This window comes from Hemitrygon akajei, unplaced genomic scaffold (genome assembly GCF_048418815.1).
Source record: "Hemitrygon akajei unplaced genomic scaffold, sHemAka1.3 Scf000073, whole genome shotgun sequence".
Taxonomy (NCBI): domain Eukaryota; kingdom Metazoa; phylum Chordata; class Chondrichthyes; order Myliobatiformes; family Dasyatidae; genus Hemitrygon; species Hemitrygon akajei.
The window spans coordinates 3,709,318-3,725,871 of record NW_027331959.1 but is presented as its reverse complement, the minus strand read 5'-3'; the positions used below and the strand labels follow the sequence as shown (position 1 = coordinate 3,725,871).

Here is a 16,554-nt window from a genome sequence, read left to right as displayed (position 1 = left end):
CAACTTATTCCACTCCTGTGGTTTTGCACAGTCCTTCCTGACCGTCTCATTAAACTCTCCCTCTGTTTGCTTACCTACTAACCTATCCTCCGACCGATCAATCAGTTACCGTACCCCTCTGATATTCAACTGTAATCCTGATACCTCGAAGCGAGCAGACGATCTCAGTGGCTCGAATGCATCCACAGAATCTCATGTCCAATTCTCTTCCTATGTAATTCCCGATCGCAACTACAGTCCCCCTCTCTCCCACCCCATCGCCGTCCCGTCTGAGCAATTGTGTCAGTTCCAGAGACAGAGACCCGATCGCTGTCGCTACACTGCTAGCTCGTCCCTCCCCACAGTGTCCAAAGTGGTACACTGATTATTGAGGTGGATCACGGTTGTAATCTACACTGGTTGCTCATTTCCTACCAGCTCCTGACTCACTCAGGTGTATGCCTCCTAAAACTTTGTGGTGATCATCTCCTTGCAGCCCGTATCTTTCACCTCCTCAGTGTCCCTTTCGACCCGACGATCATCGAGCTGCAATTCCAGTTCCTTATTGATTTCCATGAAGAAATGCCGCTCGGTGCACCTGCTGAAAATGTCATTATCCGGGAGAAAATCACGGAATATCAACATCTCATAAAAAGAATACACATCTGCACCGGGACCATCCGCACTAACAGAGGAAGAATGAAGAATAAACTGATCAGATACTTGCTCGACAAAGCTTATTCTCTATGAAGCCTCTCCATTCTAGCTCGAGAACATCTGCAGATTCTGGAAATCTGAGCAACACACACACAAAATGCTGGAGAGGCTCAGCAGATCAGGCAACATCTATGCAAAATAAAATTAGTTGACGTTTCGGGCCAAAACCTTTCGGCAGGACTGCAGAAGAAAAGTTGAGGAGTAGATTTGATTGGTGCGGAGAGGGGAGAGAGAGACACCCGGATAGGTGAAACTCGGATGAAGCAAAGAGCCAGGATTTGATTGGTGAAAGGGACAGAAGACCATGGAAAAAAGAAAAAAAAGTGGGTGAACGAGGAGCACCAGAGGGAGGGGATGGGCGGTCAAGGAGATAACATAAGAGAGGGGCAAGGGCATGGGAAATGGTGAAGTGGGAGTTTGAAAAATCGACACTCAGCTCGGAGGCCACAAAACCAGAATACAAGGTGTTGTTCCTCCAGCCTAAGTGTGCCCTGATCCCGGCAGTTGAGGAGACTATGGATAGACAGATCGGACTAGGAATGAGAAGTAGAATTCATTTGGGTGATCCCGCTGGTTCCGGCGGAAAGATCGTAGGTGCTCGGTGAACTGGTCTCGCCGTTTTACAGGAGGCCACACCGGGAGCACCGTACAGAGTGTCGCCTGATCTGAAAGGACAGTTCGGGACCCTAATTGGTAGGGCTAGCTTTAGCACTTGTTTTGCTTACAATGATAAGTGCCGGGAGGGAGATCAGTGCAGCAGAAAAACACCTCGAGAACGTGAGAGCAGCTTTAATGTTAATCACCCTCACGGTCCCGGGAGTAGCCTCCTCTCTGAGTCCCAATTCAAATGGCAGCAGGACAAAAGCAGAAAGCCCTCGAACGTTCCGTTCGTAATCGCACTCACAGGACTCTGAATTGCCTCCAGTCTCGCTCCCGATTCGATTGGGACATCGGAAAAGTAAAAACACATATATAACTCCATATGAATCATGCAGACCTCACAGAAACATCGCTGTGATAAAACCTCTGAGCTCAGCGCAGTTCATTTAGGAAGGGTGGGAAATGGAACTGGAAATCAATTTAGAGGCTGCACCTGGAAATGAATTTCCTGTCCTCACCATTTCGAAATCCTGGTACAACAAGAGTATTTACGAAAAGGTAACAATGAAGAATCCCCGGCAATATTTTTAATGCTCAGCACTACCCGTGAAGACTTTGGGGAGGATAAAAGTCTGACGGCGAGAGGCTGGGGGAGAGAGAGACGGGAAAGAAAGACGAGAAGAGTAGGAGGTAGAGACACTAGGGGAGAATGAAGGGAAGACGGTGAAAGTTCGAGGCGGAGAGAATAGAAGAAGAGTAGGACAATGGGCTGAGAGGGACGGGGAGAGAGCAATGCTGGAGAGCGCGGCAGGGAGAATGAGAATCGGGGAGAGAGACGTAAAGAAGACGGGGAATCAAACTGGAAGAAAGAGACAGGGGAGAGAGAGACGGGGAGAGCGAGATTGTGGTGAGTGGAAATGGGGGAAGAGACACTGAGGACAGCGAGAGACACGGGCGAGAGTGAGAGAGACTGGGGAGAGCGAAACCGATTTGGAAGAGCGAGAGGGAAAGGGAGAGAAATGTTGAGCAGACAGGGAGACCAGGGGGAGAGATAATGGAGTAAAACTGAGAGAAAGAGAGAGTAGGAGCGAAGAGCGTCTGTGTGGAGAGCGATCCAGAGGGGAGGGTGTAAGGGGCAGAGACCTTTGGGAGCGAGAGACCGTGGTTGGGGTCCGGGAAGATTGACTGTGGGAAGAGGGGGAGAGAGAGATTGTTTTAGATATTGGCCCTATCCCCCAGCTCACTATGTGTGTGCTAACCATGATGACAATTTGTTACTGCATGTTTGCCTGAATGTGTGTCGGTCGCCTCATTGACTAAATCCCCAAAGGTTTAAACCACCTTACTGCTCGTTGACCTAAAGTCTCCTCCTCCTTGTTGTCCACACGTCTGAGAATATTGCCATACCAACTTCCTGATATAATTCGCTCTATCAGTCTCTCTCTTGCTTTCACTCGCCTGCTGTCCATCACTTCGGTTCTCTGTTGCGCTCCCTCTCAGCGCTCCATCACCGCTCAATTGCTGACAGCAGTCATAAAGGTATGTGCCTTTACGGTATCGTGATAGATGTTGTGAAGCCGTGCACCCTCCCGCTCTGGCAGCGGCTGTAGTAGTATCTGCATTCTTACCGTACGGGTTTTGTGTTCTAAAGCTCAGTTAAAGTTCTCCAGCTGGAAGACAGTTGAAGGTGGCAGAGGGAATGAGAACCTATAGGTAGAGAAGGAGGAGAAAAAGAGCGTGTACGTAATGACGGGTCACAACAGGAGCAGGAGTGTTTCACACAGACGAAATTATACTCGGGGATCAGGCAGTGTTGTCAAAATCGAGAAGCAGGGATAACAGGCTCGCCTGAACTTTCAATTTAATAAGAGAGTGAGAATTTATGCAAAGGAAAATTCTATGGAAAAGAACAAACAGGGGCCGACACCATTCATCAGGACCTTGAGATTGTGTGTGTTGTTTTTGGACTTCGAGGATCTAAGAGATTTTCTCATGTTTACTTTGTATCTCTGTTCATCACATTGTTTGTTTTCTAACTCTCTTCATAAAAATCCGATTCAAAGGCCATTTCACCGCATTCTTCAGTTCCTCTCTGAATTTGCTCTGAGTCAGTCCGTAAATACAAGTGTTGGTGCAGGAACTGAGAACCTGCAGCATCGCTGAAATCTCTTCTGCGATGTAACAGGGGTCCGGGACAGAATAAACAAAACTCAATGAAATTCGTTGATAGATATAAAATACCACCTGTGTTACCCAGAGCAAGATGAAACTACCGGATATGCTGAAGAGCAAAATGATGGATTTGCGACGGTTTGCTATCTCCCGGCCCCTGTCAGTCTCTCCACTGTTTTGTCCTCCGAGCCTCCTGCGGGCTCGACTGGCAGCTAGAATCCGCCTGACGGTCAGTATATTGAACAGGAAAATCAGAAAGAATGGGGTACAAGGGGTTAAAATGCGGTAAGACAATTCAAATGCGGCCCATGCGGGAGAGTTTTCGAAACTCGATGTAAGAGCACAATACCAGGGAACGCCATGAATTAACTCTCTACGCTCGTATACAAAGTACCAGGGAACACTCTCCAAACAGGCCAGCGCACTCACTGTCCCGATAACCACAGCCGCCGTTCTCTCGGTGCAATATTTTGTTTTCAGCTTCTCACAGCAAATAGCCACAAATCGATCGACGGTGAAAGCGACAGTCATCCAGACAGAGGTCGCGGTGCTCGCAAATACCAGCCATCCACCGAGACTGCACACAGGAGTGATGAAAAGGAATGATCGGGGAAAATAAAACGATGCAGTCCACCCCAGCAGCGGATCGGAGATAACGACCAGGAGATCGGCCGCTGCCATTCCCACCAGGTACCGAGAGACACATTTGGAGAGACCGCACTTTCCCCGGAGCAAGATCACAATCGCCACCAAGTTCGCTGGATGAGAGAGAGGGAACAGGAAGTTGAGAAAAAGAACTCCTCACATTTGCTAAATTGTTACTACCAAAAGATCGTTTTATTGTTACACCTAACTCAGAGACCCGTTCAAGTACAACTGCAGACAATCAATTCGTTTAGTCTCAGCGGGCTGTGCAAACACAGTATTCCCAAATACAGGGCAGCTGCCACAAGACCAAAGTACGGAAAACAGAACATCAAATTATTGAACGCAAACACCAGGAAGAACGCTGTCTAACCCGTTCAATTCCACAGATGTTGGCCGATTCGCTAAATTCTTGCAGCAGTTTGTTTTTGATCCGGATTCCAGAATACACATTCCCGGTGTTTCCATTCCATTCCTGAAATGCAGAACACCGGGACTGGACAGGTGACAGTGGAAACCAGCGACAGAAGCGATCACAATATTATTATTAAACTTCAATTCCCACCAACGGCAGGTGACACTGCGGCCTACCGGGAATTCCAAAGGCTGAAATAAAAGGACAGTAGACTTCCTTTATCTGCCAGATGAGAGAACAATCCATTTCAGTGAGAATGTATTAATTCTGTTACTCCTGAATCCACAGCTCGGGCAGACACTTTGAGCTGATTTCGTCAAAACGGCCCTGGTTTATACAAATTATCGGTCTCCTGAGATATGGTTGCATCCCTGACTAACTTTCTTAGTTACAGCTTCTTGAACAAACACTTTAATTTAAAATTATTGTCTCTGATGTAAGTATTCGGCCGATCGAAGACAACTGCAACAAAAATGTTTGGGCATTATATAGATGATTCATCTGGAGGAAATAATGCGGTAGCAGTCACATTTACAGATTTCAGGGATTTGCTGACTAATTGTACATCTGTAAACGAGGTGCACCGACACCGCCCGACCGACACCGAACTTCTGCCCCTGCCGTTTCCCATTTTGAACTGCCCTTCAATGCTTCAACACCTTTCTGGCCAAACACACACACACACACACACTCTCTCTCTCACGCACACACACACACACACACACACACACACACACACACACACACACACACACACACACACACACACACACACACACACACAAACACACACACACACACACACACACGAAAAACAGATATAAACAGAGATATAGCAGACAGATGAACGTCGTGTTAGCAACGGACAAATGAACACGTTGCTGATGTAGAAAAAATATGAAACCATTTGCAGATGCTGTAAATCCTAAACAACACACACGATGTTCTGGCAAATCTCTGCTGAGTTCATCCAGCATTTTGTGATTTTGCTGATGTAAAATAATTGTGTACATATCACAAATCTGTCAGAGGTGTAACGAAAACTGAGAAGAAATGTTTCATGCTGCAAATAAGTGGGCATACCGGAAACTAATTAAAAATTAGTCTCCCCAGTATAAGAAACATCCTCTCCCAATCTTCTCTATCTAGGCTGTTCAATATTCGATAGGTTTCAATGAGATCCCCCTCCATTCTTCTAAACTCAAGCGAGTACAGGCCAAGAGCCATCAAATTCTCCTCATTGATTAACATTTATTCCGATGGACCTCTATAAACCTTTCCAATGCCAGCGCATCTTTTTCTTAGATAAAGGGCCCAAATCTGATCACACCGCTCCGTGTGGTCTGACCAATGGTTATAACGCCCCAGGAGTACATCCTTGCTCTTATATTATAGTTCTCTTGAAATGAAAGCAACCACAGACTCAGCCCTCAAGTTAACCATTAGATAATCCTGCACAAGGAGTCCCAGGTTCCTTTGCACCTCTGAGTGTTAAACTTTCTCTCCATTTAGAAAATAGTCTATGCCTTTATTCTTCTACCAAAGTGCATGACTATATAAACACTTCCCTACACTATATTCCATCTTCTCATTCTCCTAGTCTGTCTCAGCCTTCTGCAGATTTTAGCTTCCTGAACGCTACCTTCCCCTGCAACTCTCTTTGGGTAATACTGAATCTTGGCATAAAGCCATCAATTCTGTCATCCAAATCACTGACATATAACATGAAAAGAATCGGCTCCGACAAAGTGGCCCCGTTGAACACTGCTAAGTGACTGCAGCAAACCAGAAAAGTCCCCTTATTCTCACTTCTGCCAGTTAGCCAACCTTCGATCTATGCTAGTATCTTTCCAGTAGTGCCGTGGGCTCTTAATTTGCGAAGCAGACTCATGTGCGGCACCTTGTCAAAGCCCTTCTGAAAATCCAAGTAATCAACATCCACAGATTTTCTGTTGTTTATCCTGCTTGTGATTTCCTCAAAGAATTCCAACAGATTTGTTAGGCATGATTTCCTCTGAAGGAAACCACTCTGATTTTGCTGGCTTTATCATGTGCCTCCAACTACACCAAAACCTCATCCTTAATAATAACTCCAGCACCTCCAACTACTGAAGTCAGGATGATTGGCTAATAATTCTCTTTCTTTTGCCTCCCTCCCTTAAAGTGTGGAGTGATATTTGCACTTTTCCAATCTTCCAGAGCCATTGTAGAACCTAATGATTATTGAAAGATCATGATTAATACCTCTACAGCCTCCTCTGCTACCTCTTTCAGAACCTGAGAGTGTAGTCCATCCGGTCCTGGTGACTTATCTAACATTCAAACTTTCAACTTCCAAAGCACCTTCTCCTTAGTAATAACAACACTCAATTATGCCCCCAATATTTTTGGATTCTTGGCATACTCCTAGTGCCTTCTACAGTGAAAACAGACAGAAAATACGTATTAAGTTTGTCTGCCATTTCTTTTCCCGCATTACTACCTCTCCAGCGCAATTTTCCAGTGGTCCGATGTCCACTCTCGTCTCTCCTTTACTTTTTATATTTCAGAAAAAATAGTTTTGGCATCATCACATTATTGGCTAACTTATGTTCATTTTTTATCTATTCTCTCTTTCTGACGTTTGGTTGTGCATTGTTAGTTTTTAAAAGCTTCGCAATCCTCCAACTTCCCACAATTTTTGCTTTATTGTTTGTTCTCTCATTTCACTCTATGCAGTCTTTGACTTCGGTTGTCAGCCACAGTTACCTTTAGAATACTTGGGGATGTATCTATCCTGCGCCTTCTGAATTGCTCCCAGATACACCAACCATTGTTGTTCTGCTGTAATCCCTCGTACTGTCCCCTTCCAATTAAACTTGCCCAGCTCCGCTCTCATGCTTCTGTTACAGTATTCATTTTTTTCCACTGAAATACTAATATATCCGACTTTATTTTCTCCCTCGCAATCTGCAGGCTGAATTTATCATATTACGATACCTGTCTCATTTACCTAAAACTTCCTAATGAAATCTGGTTCATAACACAGCAATCAATCCAGAATTGCTTTTCACCTGGTGGCCTCAACCACAACAGGTTCCAGAAACCCAACTTGAACGCTTTCCACAAATTCCATCTCTTGGGGTTCGGCACCAACATGAATGTCTCAATCTACCTGCATATTGAAATACCCCATGACTATTGTAACATTTCCATTTTTATATGCCTCTTCTGTCTGCTGTTGTGATTTGTACCTCACATCTAGCCGCTGTTCGAAGTCCTGGATATAATTCCCATCAGGTTCTCGTTCCCCTTGCAGTTTCTTAACTCTACCCACAAGGATACTTCATCTTCCAATCGAATGTTTCCTATTTCATTTTTTACTAACAAAGCCACTCCACCCTCTCTGCCTACCTGTCTGTCCTTTCCTTACAATGTATTTTTTGACGTTAATCTCCCAACTATTAATTTATTTCATTCACGATTCAGTGATGCCCACAATGTCATAACTGTAATCTTTAACTTCTACCTTATTCCATAAACTGTACAGTGTGCATTCAGATATTATACCTTCAGACATTTATTCCTTACCCTCTACGATTTTGCTACCATGTCAGACTTCAACTCATCCCAGTGGCTGCAACTTTGCCCTATCATCTGCCTGTCCTTCCTCACAGACTCACTACACTCTGCATCTACTTGTATATCAAATGCCCCATCATCAGACCTGTAATTCCAGTTTCTTTCCTCCCTGCCTAATTAGTTTAACCATCCCCCACAGCTCCAGCAAACCTGCCCACAAGAATATTGGTGCCCCTTGGCTTCAGGTGTCATCTATCCTTTTGGTATAGGTCATAAATTCCGATCTTAGGCTATTAGTTTCAAGAAAATTAGACCATCATTGTTTAACGTTCTCATGGGTTTCATAACTAGTGGAAATAACAGTGTTAGGCCACCATTAAAATGGATCCTTAGCATTCTGTTTTGAAACACACGCTGTTGATCTGACGTAACTCAATCCAAGATTCTTCTCTCCTTCCAGGACTTTGCTTTATTTCTACTTCTGACTGCAAGTTTATTGGACTGGATGGTTGTTCCTCCTGTAGGGGAGGGATGATCCTGTGCTTCTGTTTTTCTTGCGTCATTTCTGGGATTTCTATTATTCATGTAGTTTTTGCTTTTAAGGCCGTGCACCTAAGGGAACCAAGGGATCAGAGGTTTCCCATCATTTTAAGTGCATAAAGGTGGACCAATCTAATGAAATCATGTTTGCAATGTCGGGTATCAACATCTTTATTCAATTAGGTAATAGCATTTAACTATTAATTCATAACTACGTACGTAATTTTGTACGTACAAAAATTGATCTCTGTGATTTAAAAAAAAAAATCCCACAGAAATAATCTTTTTTTTTTTACAACGGATGGTCTTCTGTGTTCTTCCTGGTGAGGCTTCAATTAGAAATCCTTTATTGCTTGTTTGCTAATATTTTCTCCTTTTTCTACTATTTTTTAGGTTTAGGCCGCTTCAATGCTAACTCAGAGGGAAAGGATGTCTAATTCAACGCAGACAAATTCATCTCTCAGCAACCTAACAGACATCAAAAGAGGGAGCGCTTACAAAACAGTTGAAGTAATCTTTATTGTGATTGTAGCATTATCTTTGAGTCTGGTGACCATTATCGGAAACATTCTGGTTATGCTTTCTATCAAATTAAACAGACAGTTACAAACAATTAACAACTATTTTATTTTCAGCTTAGCCTCTGCTGATTTGATTATTGGTGCGTTCTCCATGAACCTTTACACCATTTACATCGTCTTTGGATACTGGCCTATGGGCCCAGTGGTGTGTGATTTATGGCTGGCTCTAGATTATGTTGTTAGTTCTGCATCTGTCATGAACCTTCTTATCATCAGCTTTGACCGATATTTCTGTGTGACAAAGCCTCTCAGCTACCCTGCGAAGAGAACCACCAAGATGGCACGGATGATGATTGCAGCTGCTTGGGTGCTGTCATTTATCCTGTGGGCTCCTGCCATTCTCTTCTGGCAGTTCATTGTAGGTGGGCGGACTGTTGAAGAAGGTGAGTGTCATATACAGTTCTTATCAAATCCACTTGTCACTTTTGGTACTGGAATAGCAGCCTTCTATCTACCAGTTATTACCATGACTATTTTGTATCTGCACATATCCCGTGCGAGCAAGAGTCGGATCAGGAAGGATAAGAAAGAGCCAGAGTCATGTTGTTCTCCCAGTCTAGTGCGAGGCCAAACAATGAAACCAAATAACAACAACATTTCCAGTGTACCTGATGAGATGCAGAATGTCAAAACACAGAACGGCAAGGCAGCTTGTGAAGTAATGACGGATCATTGTGGCCAAGGACAGGAAAAGGGGGTCCCAAATGACTCGACTTCCCTCAGTGTCGTCCCTTCCATCCAGACGGAGGAAAGAACGATTGATGAAAGCTCAAACGTCTCCAGTGTACAGAGGCATTTTAGCAATGGCAGCTCCAAGCTCTCCAACATAAAGGTTGTCACGAAATCCCAGAAGAGTGACTACTGTGCTACCGCAATTGAAATGGTGTCAGACAACAGCAATAAGAATGGTAAAGATAGAGAGCGCACCGCAGCCCACAAGATCATTAAAATGACAAAGACCCCTGCTAAGAAAAAGAAGGGAGCTGTAACCCGTGAGAATAAGGTGACCAGGACCATCTTGGCTATTCTGCTGTCATGTATCATCACCTGGACCCCATACAGTGTCATGGTTATCATTAACACTATATGTTCAGTTTGCGTCCCTAACACAGTATGGACCATTGGATACTGGCTCTGTTACATCAACAGTACTCTCAACCCAGCCTGCTATGCACTATTTAATTCTACCTTCAAGAAAACCTTCAAACATCTTCTCTTCTGTCAATATAAAAACATTGGTGCAACAAGATAAAATCAACAACAAACTCATCTCCATGAACATTTTATACATGCGATAGATGACTTTCATAATGTTTATCACTAATGTATGCAAGTAAAATGTTCAACACGCCACGTTATGCCTCAAATAGACATTACATGTAATATAGTGAAAGTACACTTGAGTTATGTCCAATGAATTTCTAATTTCTCTTTAAATGAAGAGTGTGCTGATTAGTATAATGTTTCTGTGTGAAATCATAAACGAATCTGCCCAAATTTCAAATATAGTGCGTAATTGGGGCAGACGGAATTGTACATTTTGGCCCGATTAAATGGCTGCCCCAATGAGCCGAAGTTTCCTGGAAATAGTTAACACGGTATAAAAAAAGACAAACTTCCATATAAATACGTAACAAACTATGTATTTAAAGGAAATACAGAATAAATTGGAACACAACAAAAATCACTACGGTATATAAAACTGTGTTAGTTCCTGATTATTATGCTGTAATTCATTAAGTGTACATTGACATGTTCTTTTGATTGACTGTAAATAAACAAAATTATCAGAAACACCAAGTGCAGATAGTGGACAGCTTTCAAACAGTGTTATCGATTATTGGAACCTCCAAATCCTCATTTTAATTGTAACGTTCAAGATGATTGCTGATACCTTTAAATTAATCATAGTACCTAACTAAGTGAAGTATTGAAATTGTTTCATTGCACCCCAGCCGTTTCTGGCATCCGCAAGCCTGAATGCTTGAAACTGCAGTGAGGAAAACCGTTCCAAATTGTCTTACTGTTTATCATTTGCCTGCGATCAATGACAAAAATCACTGCTTTTTGAATACGAACACACAAGTGATACTATTTAAGATGGTTGCTTTAATTGCAGCGTAGTGTATAATGGCCACATAACTTGCATGTGACTGATAATAGTTAGAACCTGTTTGGGAACAGATTCCTGCTCCAATTAAGTGGCATAGTTTTCCAAATAAAGAAAGAAATCTTTTTTTTTTTAATTTATTTTTTTCATTAAGTATTGTCCGAAATAAGCGGCTGCTCCAATTAACCAATGGCACAATTAATGCCATTTGACTGAATTATAAAATTAAACATAGTCACATCTAATAACTTTGTGTTTCTAATAGATACACACTACATTACCTTTTAGTTAGTAGTTCTAATTGGTTGCTTCGAAACTTAATCACTTGTCATAAAGGGGGCGTTACGACACTGAGGGACTAGGAACAGGGCTAGTTGTGTTAAGAAAGCAAGGGAAGAGAGGAATAAATGACGAAGGACATTGGCACAGGCATTGAACGAGACTAGGATTCAGGGCCTGGGCTGGGACTTGTTCTAGAGACAAGGGACACGGACGTTGAACTAGGAACTTGGAGCCTGGGCTAGGGCTCCGAGCCGGAGACTGGACAAGGACCCAAAACCTAAGTCTTGACTTGGGCTCAGAACACGGATTTAGGCGAGGTCAAAACGTGGCTACAGGTCGTGGCGTGGCTACAGGACTGGATATGAGGCTCCAGGACAGGACGGGGGAACTCCAACACCGGGATGCGCGAGGTAGCCCTGGACTGGGCGAGGTACAAGGACAGGACGAGGCACATGGACAGAACGAGAACATGAAGCGGCCGCACTGGGAGCACCGGAAGCAGTATGTCATACCGGTTGACTCACAGATGAAGTGTCGCCACAGTTAGAAGGACAGTCTGCGGCCATGAATGTTAGTGATGGAGCAAGTGTAAGGGCAGGTGTAGCACTTGTTCCATTTACAAGGTTAAGTGCTGGGAGGGAGATCGGTGGAATGGATCGGGGTATGTATGGACAAGGGAGAAACGTAGAGAGGGATCTCTGTGGAAAGCAGAAACTGGGGGGGGGGGCTGGAGGTGAGGGCGGAAAATGTGCTTGCCGGTGAGGTGCTTCCAGTTCGGACTTATATACATTGGTGAGAACTGAGGCAGACTGGGAGACCGTTTCACTGAACACCGACTCTCTGTCCGCCAGAGGAAGCAGGATCTCCTAGTGGCCATACATTTTAATTCCACGTCACATTCCCATTCTGATATGTCTATCCACGGCATCCTCCACTGTCAAGACGATGCCACACTCAGGTTGCAGGAACAACACCTTATATACCGGCTGGGTAGCCTCTAGCCTGATGGCATGAACATTGACTTCTCTAACTTTCGTTAATGCCACTCCTCCCCTTAATACCCCATCCTTTATTCATCCATTCATTCATTTATCTATCTATCTATTTATTTATTTATTCATTCATTTATTTGTTTGTTTATTCATTTAGTTATTCTCCCTTTCTTCTTTCTCTCTCTCTGTCCCTCAAACAATACTCCTTGGTATTCCTTTGCGGATGCAGCGTATAATGTAAATGTCCGTGATGGCGGGAAGAGAGGCGCCGATGATCTTCTCAGGAAACATTGAGCCTCCGGGGCTCCACTCCCTCTTTCTTTCTTCCCAGCCTCCCGTCGCATGACCCTTTCCTTTCTGCAGTCGGGTATCCCTTTTGCCAATCAACTTTCCAGCTCTATCTCCTCCCCATCCTGTCTTGTCCTATCATTTCCGATCTCTCCTTCCCCTTTCAAATCTCTCACTATCTCTTCTTTCAGTTAGTCCTGACGCAGGATCTCGTCCCGAAACATCGACTGTGCTTCTGTCTATAAATGCTGCCTGGCCTGTTGTGCAACATCAGCATCTTGTGTGTGTTACTTGTATTTTCAGCATCTGCAGATTTCCACGTGTTTGCATCAGACATCCTTTGTGCACCACTGTCACATTAACCATCGTCCCATTGATCACCGTCTGTCAACCAGGTTCATAACTAGCATCCATACACTCAGTAGCATAGTTGCATATGTAGCAAGTCTCGTGACTATTGTTCATAGGTTGCACACAATTCAACAATGACAGACACAGTATTCAAATAGTCCTGTATAAAGCAGAATAATTCATTCCCTCTCATTCTGTCCGGGATATTAGACAGAGAGCAGTAGTTAGGATGGCTGAGACATTGCATCACATGTCCTCACAGAGAGGCGCTGCTTCATGTTAGTAGGACTAACCTATTGGGTCAATGGTTAATCCTCGGCTGAATACCGAACCCTTCTCGAATTCTACTTTCCACTTAATCCACAATTTCTCATGTTTTACCAAATGTATAACTGTCTTAACAGAAAAATAATTCTTTTACATTCGCCCGTGTCCCTCAAAACTTCGGTACTCCTGTGGGGTAAATTTCAGCTGGCCAAGAATCACACTCTAGTAAACTGGTGATGGAAAGGAATTTAAATGATGGCACCGACTCACTCAGTCGTGTAATCAAATCGAGCGCATTATTTAGAGATGGGCTCAGCGGTGTATCTTTGCATATGGAGTAATTCCGGGCATGTAGCCTGCACCTTGGGCTCGGGATGTACGAATAATTCAGTAAATCACAGAAAAGTTTGAGAAAAACCAAGTTAAGTAAGGACTTTCGTGAATAAGAAGGTTAAGAATTGTGAAATTCCTGATTCCAGAAAACGTGTGAAGAGCATGGAGGAATCCACATTAACCTTGCAAAGAGATTGGAGCCCTTCCACAGCTTCACAGAAGTGCTGAGTAACTTCGTTTTGGGTTGAAGACCCTGTGCCTTGCAGCTGATATCTCAAATCCTGATGCAGTAGTGGCGGACTCCAACCAAGTGTACGTGTGTTGATGTGGAAGCTCCCATTTCCACTGTCTCAACTCAGGATGTGGCCAATATGGTGGGGGATAATAATGTTCAAAAGCAATGACAGGATGTTGTAACAATACAGCAATCTCATCTCGTTCACAGTGCTGGGGTAGCTGGACTGTCATGTGGAGGGAGCAGCAGTGGCATTATGCAGTAAAGACTGAATTCATTATCCCACCATTGTCATTCTGCCAGTTGTCTTGTCATTATGAGAAACGATATTCAAGTCTCACAGGATAATCAGGAGCCCTTCTCATCAGAAATGATGCCAATCTTCACGGGAATGTATAGTTCAGAGACAGACTTCCAGACCCACAATTGCACACCAAAGCTATTTACAGTCTCCTTCACTAAAGTTCCCTACATTCAGCCTACCGCAGAGTGTGCTCTGCATGAATCTCTTCCCAACTTACTTCAATAATTCCATCAAAGGTTCAAAAGTCCAATTTAATGTCAGAGAAATGTATAAAATATACATCCTCAATTGCTTTATGTTTGCAAACATCCACCAAAACAAAGAAGTGCCCCGAAGAATGAACGACAGTTAAACATGAGAACCCCAAAATCCCCCTCCCTTGCATAAGCAGTTGCAACCAATAATCCTCCCTCCTCCCACCGACAGAAAAAGCAAGCATCGGCACCGTCACCAAGCGGTCAAGTGTGAGCAAAGCGATAGCAAAGACACAGACTTGCAGTTACCCCAAAGACTTCGAATTTCACCCAGTCTTCGACATATCGCAGGTTCTCTCTCTCCCTAATGAGGGAGATGAAGTATTCTCCATCAGCAGACAAATGTATTTCCTTCCTCACAAACTCTATTTAGTATCCACTTAAGTGCGTCTGTATTATTTACTTAAGACACCTTCTGTCATGGCAATTTTGATTTCTACCTTCTTACCTATCTTTGGATAAGTAAGTTAGATTTTAATGGTGACTAACTTGTTGCGTTGGCCTCTATGTGTTCCACCTGACCACTGGAGCGATTCTGTCGCCATCCACTTAAGTAAAGACACTAAGGGTGAAAAAGTGTTCTTATTCTACTTGCTAAGATTGGATTGATAAAACCGGGTTGGAATATTTATTTTGTATTGGCTTGGTATTTCATGTTGCAGCCAAATACGTTTTAACAGAATAGTGAATGAGGATGTGTTTTACTGCTGCAGTTGGATGAATTGGTACTGAAATGGATGAGCATTCAACCTGGCCAAGCATTCTGCTTCTGTTTCTCTTTCTTCTTGTTCCCCTTCTGCTTCTGAACCCCCAACCTCCCCACCACTTTTTTCTTAGTGTCTAGCTGCTTGACAAGGAGCTGGTTAACAAAAGAAGAGCCCTTATAAAGGGAAGCCTGTGAGGCACACAGCAGAATTCGAGCCATAGAATCATCAAAAAGTACAGCACAGAAACAGACCCTTCAGCCCATCTAGGGGGCCGAACAATTAAAACTGCCTACTCCCATCGACCTGCACCAAGACCATAGCCCTCCATACATCTACCATCCATGTACCCATCCAAACTTCTCTTAAATGTTTCATGTATCTCTCATGCTGGCAGCTCTTTCCCCACTCACAGAACCCTCTGAGTGAAAAAGTTTCCCCTCATGTTCCCCTTAAACTTTTCCCCGTTTTCTTCTGCCGTGTATTGCAGAGCTCCTCCTGGTTGGTGTGGGCAGTAGAATCTTTGTTGCAGCTCAACAACTGTTTGCTCTTTCACATTTTTGTCTGGTAGCCATGTGGCATTTGTGTGTGCAGGAATCCCTGTGTAGCAGACCATGTTGTAGGCATTAACACTTAAACTCCCATAACTACTTTTTGGTTAGTTGTGGTGGTTCACCTGCAGACTGCAGCAGAACATTATAGTATACAGCCATCTTGACAGCTCCAGGCACCATCATTTATTTGTGTCAATTCACTGATTGGCCTTGCCCTGTCTGGTCACCAAGAGCATGATTATTCCTTTTGGTCAAGTTAAACCTAGATCACCAGCCTTTAATATGCCATAGACGGATCCCATTAAGCAAGGGGTTTGTGGATGCCAGATTGGCATCTAGCGCTTTAATGTGGCATCTGCAGAGTTGTGGTCTGATCACCCTGCACAGTGAAGAAGCTTGCACAAATCTATTCACAGATTCCATTCTTGCTTCTCTGGCATTGGAGACTCTCACTTAGGAAGGTGACCTCCAGTGCATTGCCGCTTCAGGTTTGAACTTCTAATTATGGCTGGAGAAGGTGACCGTTTTGAGTGAGAGCGTCTTTACTGAACCACCAATGACTGGAAGATTGTTCTCTTACTGAGATTCAGAGAATTGCTCCTGAATATTTTGTGTATGAGAGCCCTTCTTCTAAGAGACTTGCCTCACTGTCTCCCGTAGCTTTCTCTCT

The 16,554-nt window shown here is 43.8% G+C and overlaps 1 protein-coding gene across 2 annotated transcripts; it reads left to right on the top strand.

The window, feature by feature from the left end:
- Positions 1-475: 475 nt before the first annotated feature.
- LOC140722276 (muscarinic acetylcholine receptor M2-like) lies at positions 476-10,462 on the top strand. Of its 2 annotated transcripts, XM_073037077.1 has the most exons (2): positions 476-536; positions 9,105-10,462. In XM_073037077.1, the coding sequence occupies exon 2, from the start codon at positions 9,206-9,208 to the stop codon at positions 10,460-10,462; it is 1,257 nt and encodes a 418-aa protein (XP_072893178.1). In that variant the 5' UTR covers positions 476-536; positions 9,105-9,205. The 2 variants fall into 2 exon arrangements, with proteins under 2 accessions (XP_072893178.1, XP_072893177.1); XM_073037076.1 differs by lacking the exon at positions 476-536 and having other exon boundaries at positions 9,059-10,462.
- Positions 10,463-16,554: the final 6,092 nt, after the last annotated feature.